The 12,259-nt window shown below is 39.3% G+C and overlaps 1 protein-coding gene across 1 annotated transcript; it reads right to left on the reverse strand.

The window, feature by feature from the left end:
* Positions 1-1,987: 1,987 nt before the first annotated feature.
* cep126 (centrosomal protein 126) lies at positions 1,988-11,752 on the reverse strand. The gene is made up of 11 exons (XM_067595273.1): positions 11,369-11,752; positions 10,998-11,117; positions 9,418-9,563; positions 9,187-9,298; positions 8,767-8,935; positions 4,934-6,908; positions 3,833-3,951; positions 3,418-3,487; positions 2,870-3,076; positions 2,711-2,763; positions 1,988-2,612 (listed from the first exon to the last, which is right to left on the reverse strand). The coding sequence occupies exons 1-11, from the start codon at positions 11,401-11,403 to the stop codon at positions 2,529-2,531; spliced, it is 3,090 nt and encodes a 1,029-aa protein (XP_067451374.1). The 5' UTR covers positions 11,404-11,752; the 3' UTR covers positions 1,988-2,528.
* Positions 11,753-12,259: the final 507 nt, after the last annotated feature.

Consider the following 12,259-nt stretch of genomic DNA (forward strand, 5'->3'; position numbering starts at 1 on the left):
GGCTATATCGGTCCTCCCTGTTCCAGGCGCTTTGGTCCAGTGTTATTATCAGAAATAGTGACGCACGGTGTTGCTACAGACAGATGGGCAGATGGGAGCTTTAGTGCCCCCTACAGTCATTCATAGGTATATACAGCCTCTTGGTCATAATAAATATAAACACTGGCAACCCTCTCTCTCTCTCTCTCTCTCTCTCTCTCTCTCTCTCTCTCTCTCTCTCACTCTCTCTCACACACACACACACGTCTTTCTGTCTGTCTTCTTTTAAAATGAACCAATCAATTATTATGTATAGTCAGGACCACATCTGATATTACTTATGTTAGATTGTACTGTTTTTATCACTTTTATGCAAAACATCTATCATGCATCTTTTAAGTGTATTTCTCCCCAACTATGCTGAACCAGTGTTCTTTGTTTTGACACAGTGAAACTCTCCAACCAGTCTTTAATTTAATTCATTTAAATATTATGTCTTTGTATGCAAAATAGTTGTAACCTGCTACCCAGGTAGTTTTATCTTATACATCCAACTAACTTTTCAGTTTTACAGAAATTGCACTAGACCAGACACCCATTCATTGCATGTTAAATGGACTGTGACAAAACATGACAAAATACTTGAGATTAAGCTTCACAACAGACCAAAGCGCAAGCTCTAACTTGCATCTGTGGAAACGTCTTCCCTTATTTTCCGCACTCTTTCTTGTTGAGTTTCTGGGTGTTGTGCTGGTTGAGGCTTAAACGTCATTAAGCTCACCATTGTATGGGATAATGACTCTGAACATTAAAAGTAGTGGACTGAGGGGAACAGATTTCAGAGAAAACATGGATTTGAGTAGTCTCAGTAAAAGTTCAATAAATGCTGTGCAGAGATGACCACAGATTGTACATTATTTTATCATTTTGTCTATTTTTTATGTGCATTCACATTTAATCATTCACTGCAAGTGAAGGCAGTGGAATTAATGAACAGGATGTTTTCTTTTTACTTTAATATTGGTCTTTTATACAAATGCAATACATTGCACTGAAATTCAGTAGATGAAAAGAAAGGTGGTGTTGAAGCCCATTTGTTTTGGTTTCTTCTGGACACATTTTTGATTCAGTAACACTTAAAAAAAGTGAAATATCAGCATTGATTTATCCAGATAAAGTGTTTTCCCACTCTAATGACATTATGCTTGTTGTCTTAAGTGACCTCATTGGACAACTTTTATCCTTTTTACTAGAGAATCCTCTTATCTGCATGCATCATATATTCTCAGCTTTGGTGTAAGATAACAATAAGTTGGTGATGCACAACACCACCACCACCACCACCCACAGTCACATAATTGTTTACGAATCCTTGTTGAAACACACAAGAATGTATGCATGCACAGAACCAGAAACCTGTAGTTAAACCAAAAAAGATTTCATCACCGTTGGGAGCCTGAGTCTTCAAATAAGTTTGAGCTTCCTCCCCCTCTTGGAGCAAGTTCCAGCAGGCTGACTGATGGGCAAAACCAGACACGCCGGGGAAGGAGGGGCAACAGAACTCACATCAATAATCCCTGCAGCTTGTTTGCCCCAGGCACCTATTTTTGGCAAGGAAGATAGAAAAACATCTAATTAATACCTATTTCATTTTACAAAGTAAAAACTGCAGTAGCCTACGACTAAAATGAAATAAAAATGGTTAAATCTACTGTACCTATAAGTTAAGGGCATGTTTAACTGAAACAGGAGTAAAGTTCAGGGTAGATGCAATTGCAACAGAAGGCTGGAAGCCCTCTGGTAGAGGCTCACATCGTTGAGCCAGTAGGTTGAGTCTAGTGCATAAGACACACGTGTCCTTTCTATGGTCATCAAAGAAAGACAAACACACCTTCAACGTTGCAACAGTTCTCTCTATGAACCATTTCTGGTCTTCGGTCCATTTACTGACTTTACTACGCATGGTTGAGGAAATACTAACACTGTCAAACACGCAGCACCCAGTTAATTTATCAGTGTGTTACAAAAAGCTTTATTCAGTTCATCCCCAAAACAGTTTATATCAAATTATAGTTTTACTATATAAAATAAATACAGAATGAAGCAGACTTGAAAATAAATACACATCTTATACAAATCAACAGTTGTTGCAGCACATAGAATCTCAGTCACTGTAATTTTCATGTGCACTTAAAATTCGGTTACTTAAGTGGCACTACGAGGGCTGACATGTTTTTTCGTGACAATGTGTTCTTTCCCATGCAGATGGGGAAAAATAAAAAACTAACTTTAACTAGTTTATGTAAAAAAAAATTATATTTGGTCTAATTTTGCTAAAATGCTTTTTTTTTCTTTTTTTTTTTTTAAATCTCTACAGACTATTGCTGCTGATCTCTTAGATCTTAAAGCTACTCCATTATGCACATTCAGCTTCAAAGGCAACTGAACCCATTTTAGAGGAATTCAAGTGCTTGGTTATACAGAGGGCCACAGGACAAGTTCAATACACTGATAGGAGTGAAGACCACTATCAACCATGCAGCCTGAAGTCAGGATTTCTTCTGGTGTCGAGTGCGGTTGTTGGCTGAGGATGCACGGTGCTTGTGATGGCTTGTGGCCTTCATTTCCCTTGTCTGAAACAAAGGAAGAAGATAAAGAAAAAAAAACATATTCAACAAAGTCACTTCATATGTTGAGGCAAGCAACGTTTCCAACAGAAATTCATACTTACAGAGGGTGCATCAATAAGTAGGAGGCCACGCGTGCCAGTGTGTTCCCGCACACCTACAAATAGTGAATAGTGGTCAGACTACTAGGTAAGACATATTAATCACTGCATTACAACAGTGTAGTTGGTCAGATCTGGCCCAATGCTTCACTAAGTGCTCACTTTGCAGTTGTTGGTTGAGTCTGTCTAAAGAGAGGAGGATCTTTTGCTCTTCCAAGGAAATGGCGGTAAGTCCCGGCTGTTGGCGCTGCTGCACTGTTCCAGGCCTCTGTGTTTGGGCTGTTTCCGTGGCAGCCACAATATCCCTTTCTTCCAGAAGGCCTTCAGCGTGTACTTCAGCGAGGTGAAACTGGGCTGCACTCTCCAAACCTGAGAGCAGAAACAAAGTCACACATTCATTTGCACCTGTTATCACTTTACTTCTGCCATTGTGTTTTTGTGCCTTTATAAGTAAAATAAAGCTGTACAAAAAATCTAGCAAATGTCTCATGAACGCTTTCTACATTTCAGATGTCCTGTTGTACTGATAAAATTATTGAGCTTGGTATTGGCTCAGAATAATAACTTTGCTTTTACATTACTTGAAAGAACAGTTGATAGGCTCTTTTAGGTTTTGCATTAGATAATATGCATGCAGGAGAGAAGTCTTATGAGATAGTGCACTTACTGTAACTATGATAGAAACCAACAACACACAGTAAACACAGTACCTTCATCTGGAAAGGCCATGTCATAAGTTTTGGAATACGGTCTTGGTGGGTTTGTGGCCTGTTTTGGTGGCTACATAAAACAAAATAAACACATTAAGTCATTTAAGTCTTAGATTAACCTTTAACAATATTCATGAAGTCTATAGTACACTCCAGAAGTTCTAGGCGATATCCATAAAGCACGATGACAGGTAAACACACAACAAGTTGTATACAAAAGCCAACACTGACAACTCAAGTCCATCCAGAAAATCTCGTCTTGAGAAGCACAAATCGTGGCGTCTAGTAATTTTACCAACACTCTAAGCATGAAAGGGACTGCAAAACCGATTCAACAAGTTCAAACACACCCATTTACTGATCTTTAGCAATTATTCTCACTCTTCCTCCCCACAGGGCAACTGCATGCATGTACCTGAGTGGGCTGAGGAGGCCTTCTGTTCTTTGAGACAGGAGGGTGTCTGCTCTGCTCCACATAGAGTTTCCTCCCAACTCGCCCACTCTCCGGGGCCTGTCTTCTAAGCATGTTTTTCCCTGAAAGAAGATGAATTCACTGAAATCATGCATAAAACATAAAAAAACTACAGCAACACAAAAAACAATATTTAGTACGGAGCAAGCCTTGTGGTCCATTTAAGAGGATTCATTACAGGAGATCAATTTGTGACCTAAAATGCAATATCTGGAAAAAGATATCACCTTGTACTGTGATTGTTGTCCCTTTTGTTAGGAGCCTTCTGTTTTACCTGCTAAAAGTCATATTGTGAGCAAAACTGAATATTGCGTCTATATTGAGCAGCTTAACTTAAATCTGTTGAGCTGTGCTATTTTAAACGGAAGAGAAAAAAAATATGTGCAGAAGCTCAGGTTAATTACATTAAAAGCACATTCTTAATAGCCCTTGTTGGTGTAATGGAAAATGTGGTTTAGATCCAACTTTGATCTCACCAGTAGAAGGGGTAAGGAAGAAGTCACTCACTCCTATGACTGTTTTGACCTGGCTGATAGTCTTATTACAGGCTTCAGGCGAGGTCGACAAAAGGCCAATGGTAGGAGGGAAATTTCTAGAGTCAACTAAATCCACTTCTCCAGACATTACTGGCTTCTTTTGTCAAGATAGGTTATCAAGACTTCAACCTCACTGACTTTTCAATATCAAAACATGAGATGATGCGAAAAGACCAATATTTGACTTATTATATAGATCAGTTTCAATAAATTAGTAACACTTTAACAGTGTGTAAACAGTGTGCTAAAGAAGACACAGCACACTGATGTGATTTATGAAAAATCAATAGGGTCTATCAAACTGTAATTGTGTGTTAAGGATAAAGGGAACAATATACAGAACTTTAGTCAATAAATGTATCGATGACTTGAAATTTGAAGTTGGAGAGCTAATGGTAAGAAACCAATATGCTGGAGAAAAACTGAATGTGAATCTTAATTATGTGTGAAGAGACAAACCAACCGAGCCTAAGCTGTGTGAGGGGCTTTAAGCCAAAGCATACATTACCATCCTTGGTGACTAAGGCACTGCAGACACCCTGCCAGAGCTGTGAGATCTCCTCATCTGTGGGAGTGCAATCTAAACAGAGACCTTTTTCATCGTACACCATCCCTCTTCTTCTACCGCAACTCAGAGTTTCTTGATGACCTGAGCTTGGCCTGCCTTTCGTGTTGCCCTCTGCGACAGGGTAGGTATACGAGGGTGGCAGCGCTGTGTACATAACACTACTATCTGTTCTGATTACATGATGTGTGTAAGGTGAGAAAAAGCCTTCTGAGTTGTCCTTGTGCAGAGCCTGCTCTGCAGCCAGAGCTTGTTTACAGTTGACACTAGCATGATCCATGCCATATGGAGTCTTAGTGGTGTACGCTGTTTTTTCTTCCACAGATTCCATCCTAGGAGGTGGGCGGGGCACCATGATCTTCCCTTGGGTCTTGGCAATCTGATTCACCTCGGTGGCAGATTGAGGTCGTATGACAATGCCCTTTCTAGTCTTCAAGGAAACAGGACACGCTCCGACTCTGGCAGAACGTTCTCTCCGAGGGACCTTGGGGCCACCAGTCCTGGTGCTGCACCGCAGCACCTTGACCTCGTCTACACGTTCCTGGGGCAAGCTGACTTGAACCCCAACATCTGCCCACGCTTGCTTTGTAAAGTGATAACCAGTGGAGGCTGAGAGGGTCATGCTGGGTCCAGGCTTGGAAGCCCCTGAGACTGTAGTGAGGCTTAGCTGGTGGTCCTCTGAGTTGTTCTTTGTCGGAGATAGATTGGATGATTTGCCTTTCATCTGTTTTATTATGGCCTGTTCTTTGTCCTCTTTTTCCACATGTACCTCATCAAACCAACGCAGCTTCTTCTTTACAGTGTTGTTGCTCTCCTCCTTTGTTTTTGCTCTTGTTAATTCAACACTATCTCTGATTGCTAAAGCTACTTGTTTTGCAAAAATCAAATGTCCTGAGCCATACACACAAGCGGTATCTCCTGACATATATTTAGACGGCTTTTTGAGGATTCCTTTGATGAATCTGACTTCACATACTGAATGAGATGTCCCAATTGAAACAGGCAATTTTTGTACTTCCTCCTCAGGATACTTAAGGCACTTAGGAGTATCTGATTGAATGTTAGACATGCATACATGTTGCAGCGATGCAGTATTAATGGGCTTCTCAGTTTTGGGCTCTGAGTTTGAAACCTTGTTGAGGTTGTTTATAGAAGCACTAGGCTCTTTCTGGGATGACAGATAGTAGTGTTCTTTTCCTGTTTGCTGAGGAATTCCTTCTTGTGAGGCATTATCTGTTGTACTATTGTTCAAGAAAATATTTGGCGGAGGGGGAGCCCCAAACAAAATGTCTTTGCTGTTGCCATTTTTGGCAGGCAAAAGAATTTCTGAAGCTGATGGATGTTTTATTTGTCTGTCATCATGGACCCTCTGCTGTCTGAGATCCAACAGTTGTCCAACTTGTTTAAGACATGAAGACTCAAGTACTGTGTTTCCAGGAGCAATATGACTTGTAACCATGATGTTGTCACCAGGACTGTTTTGTGGGTAGTTTACCTCACAGTGCTCTGGCTCTCCACTAATAATTTCAAGAGTTAACAAGCTGCAGTTGTGCAGAGCAGGCTGGGCCTCTGTTTTTGGTGTTTGCTCAATAGATGTGAACCCCCATGGAGCTTTGGAAACATGCATCTTATTGTTAAACCCTTCAGTCTCCTCTTGTTTTTTCTGCTTAGGTTCATGTAGTTTTCTCGATAGGGGTACGTTATTACCAAGATGCATCATGGCTGAGAGAGAAGCTAGGTCTGATGATGGACACAAATCATTTTGCTTTCTCAGGTCTAGATGGGGTTTCTCCGAGTCAAGCAAGAGGGATGAATAGGAACACTGTAGATTTTTTTTGCTGTGGTTGGGTTCCTCATTCTCCAAACTGTCCTTACTTGAAAGGCTGTCAGCATTACAGCCATAGGACGAGTGGTTGTCCTGAAATATGGAAGCAAAAGCAAGTTGATGAGTAGTAAATAATAACATGATTTACATTTTCCATATATAAAGGGGTGGCACACAGATCTAAAATAAGAGTTGTTTGTGTTTGAGATTGAGAGTGGAGAGTGGAAATGAAAAACAAAGAAAATGACAAAGAAAAATTGAGGACCACAGAGTTGATGAACTAACTGTCTCTCTTTAAGTGGCCTTGTCTGATCTGGTGATGCTCGGGTATGTCTTATTTGACTAATTCAAAGCTAAGATGACACTTTATCTCTATCTCACTGTTTTCAGTTTTCACCACCAACAAATAAATCTGACAGAATAAAAGAGTTTGGCATGTATATTTTTTTAGAAACTGTTTAAAAAAGGTGATAAGAACCCTATAAAATCTTTAATTTTTGCCTTTTATACTCCCCCCATTGCTGTGCAAAAAATATTTGCACTAATAGTGAGTACACCTACACTGCACTGTGCAATATCACTTAAGCTCATGATTACCAGAATCACAAAAGTGATTATGTAGTTCTTCTCTGTAATTTACTTCACGTATAAACAAACTGTAGTTGTAAAACAGTCAACCTAGGTAAACTGACCTGGCAAACCACCCAGGGCAAAATCAGGGTTCAAACTCTGGCCATAAGGTCAGACTTCACTTTCCTGGGTAATTTTTTTTATCAGGTTTGTTACATAAAAAGCGAACTATATACCAAAGTTTTGACAATGCTGAAATTGTATAGCATTTACAAGAGAGTAGCATCACCACATATTTGAAATGACACCTTGTCTGCCATGTTGAACACTGAGTGTAAACATATCTGCTTTTGCTAACGTAATGAAACAGCCCACAGAGAATCATAATTAAGAACACTTGAATAAATTCTGGGAGCAAAGTTAGGTGTGAATTAAGTCCTCTTTGGATTGGTTCTGGATAAGTAGGTCTTCAATATGCACAGGGCAGGTGTGAGAGGGGTGTTATACAGATGTTCCAATGAGAAATATGATGTAAAGTATGTGCAAATTTCATGCAGATACCAGTGTTTCTGAAGTGTTGTGGTTGGTCTAGTCCTTACATCCAAGTTATTATGAATTTCAAATGAGAGAAGAGACATACTCATTCAAGCATATCACATCAAACCCCACATTAACAAGCAGTTGTCCTGCGCTGTCTCTGTCATTGATTGAGGCAGATTTTTTTTTTCTTTCTCAAAAGCAAATCAAGAATCTTTGTTACAAATATTAACATTTTTGAAACAACTGTTCACACAGATTTCACAAAAGGATGCTGAAGCTTGTAGCAGTCAGGAAGGGGTGTTCCTTGTACAGGAGAGGGTTCATGCTGCATTGCTGCCTCCTTGAGGTTCACTTGAGGTTTCTATCAACATACTTTTTCTCACAATGCTACATTGGAGGCATTAATATTTGAACCCCAGAGCCCTTCTCTGGGAACCTGTGGTGCAATTATTCAGTTTCTATCTCAATAGGAGAATAACAGGATAAGTGTGGAAAGCAGCTGGATAGATAGATGGATGTTTAAGATGTTTTATCCCTGCAAAAGTACTGTTAGTTGACTTTAACACAAGTAGAGGTAAGAATATGTGTTAAAAACCTTTTCAAGTAAAGTTTTCAAAATAGGTGATCAAATATTAGCAGATTTTTGATTATGCAGTACTGAAAAATGTTTTTAATTAGTTGATTAAAGTGAGAGTTAATTTTCTGATGACAGAATGTATATTCAAAAGCAGAAACAAGACTGTGTGTGTCTTCATGCTACACACGGTCAGACTGATGGAGACTGCGTTAAACCAGGCTTCATTCTGTTCTACTGCACAACCAAACGAAACAACCAGCATACCTGTGGACTGTGATCTTGTTGCCTCTCTTGAGTCTTTTGAGTTTCTTGACTGCTCTTGACACAAGCGCTCTGCTCCTGAAGCTGTCTTGTGTAGGCCTCCACAGTGCAGAGGGCTTGGCGGTGGGAAGATTTAGATACTGTGGGAGGCCTTGGAGAGGGAGTGCAGCTTCTATGAGAGAAAAATATACAGATAGATAAAATGTGTGACTCATCTAGCTGATAGAAGCCTACACATAAAATATATTACAAATCAAAATGAGCATTTTTGTTGCATTAGGGTTAGGGTTAGAGTTAGGGTTATACAACTCCTAGGTAAATTTAAAAAAACCAATTAATTTACTTGACATTTTGGAGGCTATATGGTTATTTTTGGTACGTAGGGCACATGAGAGTGAATAATGGTTAAACTGACTTTTTTACCTGCTAATGTTAGAGTTGCTGGACAAGAAAGAGGACTGCCGGGTGTACGAACTCAGGTTGCCTTGAATTTGATTGAGTGCATCTTCAATATTTGGGGCGTGCCTTCTGAAAGCTAAAACACCATGAAAAAGGAAAACAGTCACCACCTACAGTTAACAAATGGAAATGTGTCAAGACTGTTGCGCGTCACTTCTCAGTGCTAAGAGGCAAATGTAAGAAAACGTCACTAACATTGCCTTCGTCTCTGAGAAGGAGGTAGATGAGCTCTTTGGAAGCGCTCGGTTGCCTCTACTACTAGCTGTCTGCGTTGCTTCAGGATGTTTTCCCTCAGTCGTTGCTCCTGCACGTCCCACTGTTTCCGTTTGTCCTCCAGAACCCTAATCCATGAAAAAGAGCCGAGCATGAACCCGAGGCACATTTTAACTCATTAAATCTTGACTGGCCATGTTTGAGATACAGAAACCTGAGTCCATTCCTACAGATATGTTTTCAACACAGTCATTAATAAATTACAGCAACCACTCACTACTGGGCTCACAGAAGAAAGCAATAATAATGTAATAATAATGTCAGCAGGGTCAGTCAAGAGCAACAGCAATGTTTTTTTTAAGACAAAAAAGGTATCAGTGTCAACAAAAGCAGTGGGATTTTTAAACAGTGTTGAGAATCAGAGCAAAAAGTATCTCATGCTTTTAACTGAGACATCTCTCTTAAAAATGAAACACATCTTAAATATATTTATTTACAAATAGCTACTTCTTATTGGAGCTGAAAAGTCTGGAACTGCAAAGTGTTTTTTTAATGAGGATGTTGTTGTGAGCATTTAGCTTAAGTAGATCCTCACTGAGCTGCTAGCATGGCTGTAGACTCTCAGTCTTGGTAATTTAAAGTTCAAATCTTGCATTTCTACTTGACTGATACAATTAAATATTACTTTAAAATTGTATAAATGCAATACACAAGACACAACTTCCCATTTACTTGAATGTGAAAGTGTGTCCCAATTTTTTGACTGGTACTGTACATTGTATTATGCTTGCCAGCATGTGTTAATGTATACAAATTATCTATAGCATTTAAAATTGCTTTATAAACTCCGATAGTCTGTTTAAGTTTTCATTCATGATACAGTTGTCTTGTCACCTTCATTAATTTGTCCCTCCTTTAAAAGAATAAATGTAAATTATAGGTTTTTTATTGTATAGATAAGCTTTTAACCCACCTCTTCAATTACTATATCAACCTAGATTATATTTAAAATCATGTTTCTTTAAAACCAAAATGCCTTTACTGTATTATACAATAAAGCTGACCTCCACATATAGCTATCCTTATCCCAACCTACTCTTTAAAGCCCTGAGTTAAGAAACACTCACCTTTAACCTCTGTTAATAACCATGGAAGCACACTTTTAGAAAGTTATTAATATCTGTGAGGGATTTAAGCCTCATACAGTGATGAACTTTGCTGTGTCAGTCTTCAGAGAGGTGACACTTCAGTCACTGCTCTGGCCCTTAGTTAACCTACAGATCTATTTCCAGGTCTAGACAGCAAAATCCTGTCAATACTGTCCATCCCTCCAAGGTGCTAAGCCAAGGACACAGCCATAAGCTGTCCAAGACGTGCATACTGTAAACACGCAAAGCAGCATGATCTCTGAGAGAAATGACGAATGCTGCTTTTAAGTGACAAATGACTGAATGTCTGTGCAGGTTTGGGCTGCAGTATGTAGGCAGTATTTACATGAAAGAAGCCACAGACCTATTGTTCATAAAATAAAAACAATAACAATGCAAAGACTAAAAACTGACTTCCTGCGTCGGTTGGTTTCCACGGAAAACTTGCGAGCTCGGGCTCTGCACAACTTCTGCTCTTCAACCAAAAGTTGTCTGTCATCATGGGGGTCTTCATCAGCTCCAAACCTCGAATTTCTGTATGTGAATAGCTAAGGAGAGCAGTGTTTTTGTTTTTTTAATTACAGTGTCATCTCAATGTAACCTTTGACTTGAGTGAATAAAAGTTCTAATGAATTATACAGGCCAGTCATATAGATTCCCAGCGTCAATGATTAATTGAACAGCTTCTGTATGGCCTATTTGCTTTGTAACACAGGTGTAACTTAAACATGTAATATGTATTTCTATAACAACTCTACAGGATAAATGACAAACATGCAGGATACGAGTGGTAGAAGAAGTTGTCCCGAGGAACTTGCATCCTCCGGGGCTGCTGATCCTTGCTGACACCGGGCAGACATACAGGTTCAGCTTCCAGCAGTGCTGCTAGCTGCTAACTTGGCTTGTTGGGTCCTTTTTTTAAGCTAACGTCAGCGGTGCTCCGTGCTAATTTATTCAACCATTTTCAGGGCGCAGAAAAACTCGCAAAGGAAATCCTCGAATCAACATTGCAACAACGTCTCCGGAAGAATTACATCCTCTTTAAAAAGTTAATAAATATTTAGGCTAAGTTGACGTTTTCCAAGCTGCCTCACCTGAGTCTGTGTACAATCCCTCCATGATAGCAACCGAGGACGCAGTTCCTTGACAACGGCGACTGTCGGTTATACACGTCATGTCCAGCAGAGAGCGCGAGCTTCAACACATCCATGTTGCCTTCAGGTACACCTGGAAGTGTCATAATATACAGTACATAACCACAGAAAACGAACACAACGAAAACAAAAATTAAGGGTGTAAGTGGAAGAATTAAGAGGATCGATGCAAAGATGAATGTTAATAGGTTCAGACGATGTATGAATTTGATTCTAGGGTTAAGGTAAAGATTAAGAAAAAGGTGTGTGAAAGTGCCTTAACTTCCTTGTATGAAAAACTATCATTTTATTTTGTTTGGTGAGATATATAAAAGACATAGTTGACGATATTATAAGATCACCTTTCTTATATGTAAATCATTAAGGTATAAAACAATAATGTAGGTTCTAGCAAATAAGTATAGGCCTATAAATCTTATAGTCTATCTATATAAAATGAAATCTTACACACAAACACTATTTCCAGTCATGACTTAGGCTATCTAGTGCTCATTTATAATAATAAGAGATATATTTATATAT

This window comes from Thunnus thynnus, chromosome 7, assembly GCF_963924715.1.
Source record: "Thunnus thynnus chromosome 7, fThuThy2.1, whole genome shotgun sequence".
NCBI classification, from domain to species: Eukaryota; Metazoa; Chordata; class Actinopteri; order Scombriformes; family Scombridae; genus Thunnus; species Thunnus thynnus.

Excerpts from the sequence above, each read along its gene's own strand:
- cep126 (XM_067595273.1), bottom strand. The coding sequence starts at position 11,403 with ATGCAAGTTCCTCGGGACAACTTCTTCTACCACTC. Across the intron at positions 11,118-11,368 it reads GACAACTTCTTCTACCACTC|AAATTCGAGGTTTGGAGCTG; the intron begins GTATCCTGCATG and ends ATTCACATACAG. Across the intron at positions 8,936-9,186 it reads AGCAACTCTAACATTAGCAG|AAGCTGCACTCCCTCTCCAA; the intron begins GTAAAAAAGTCA and ends TTTCTCTCATAG.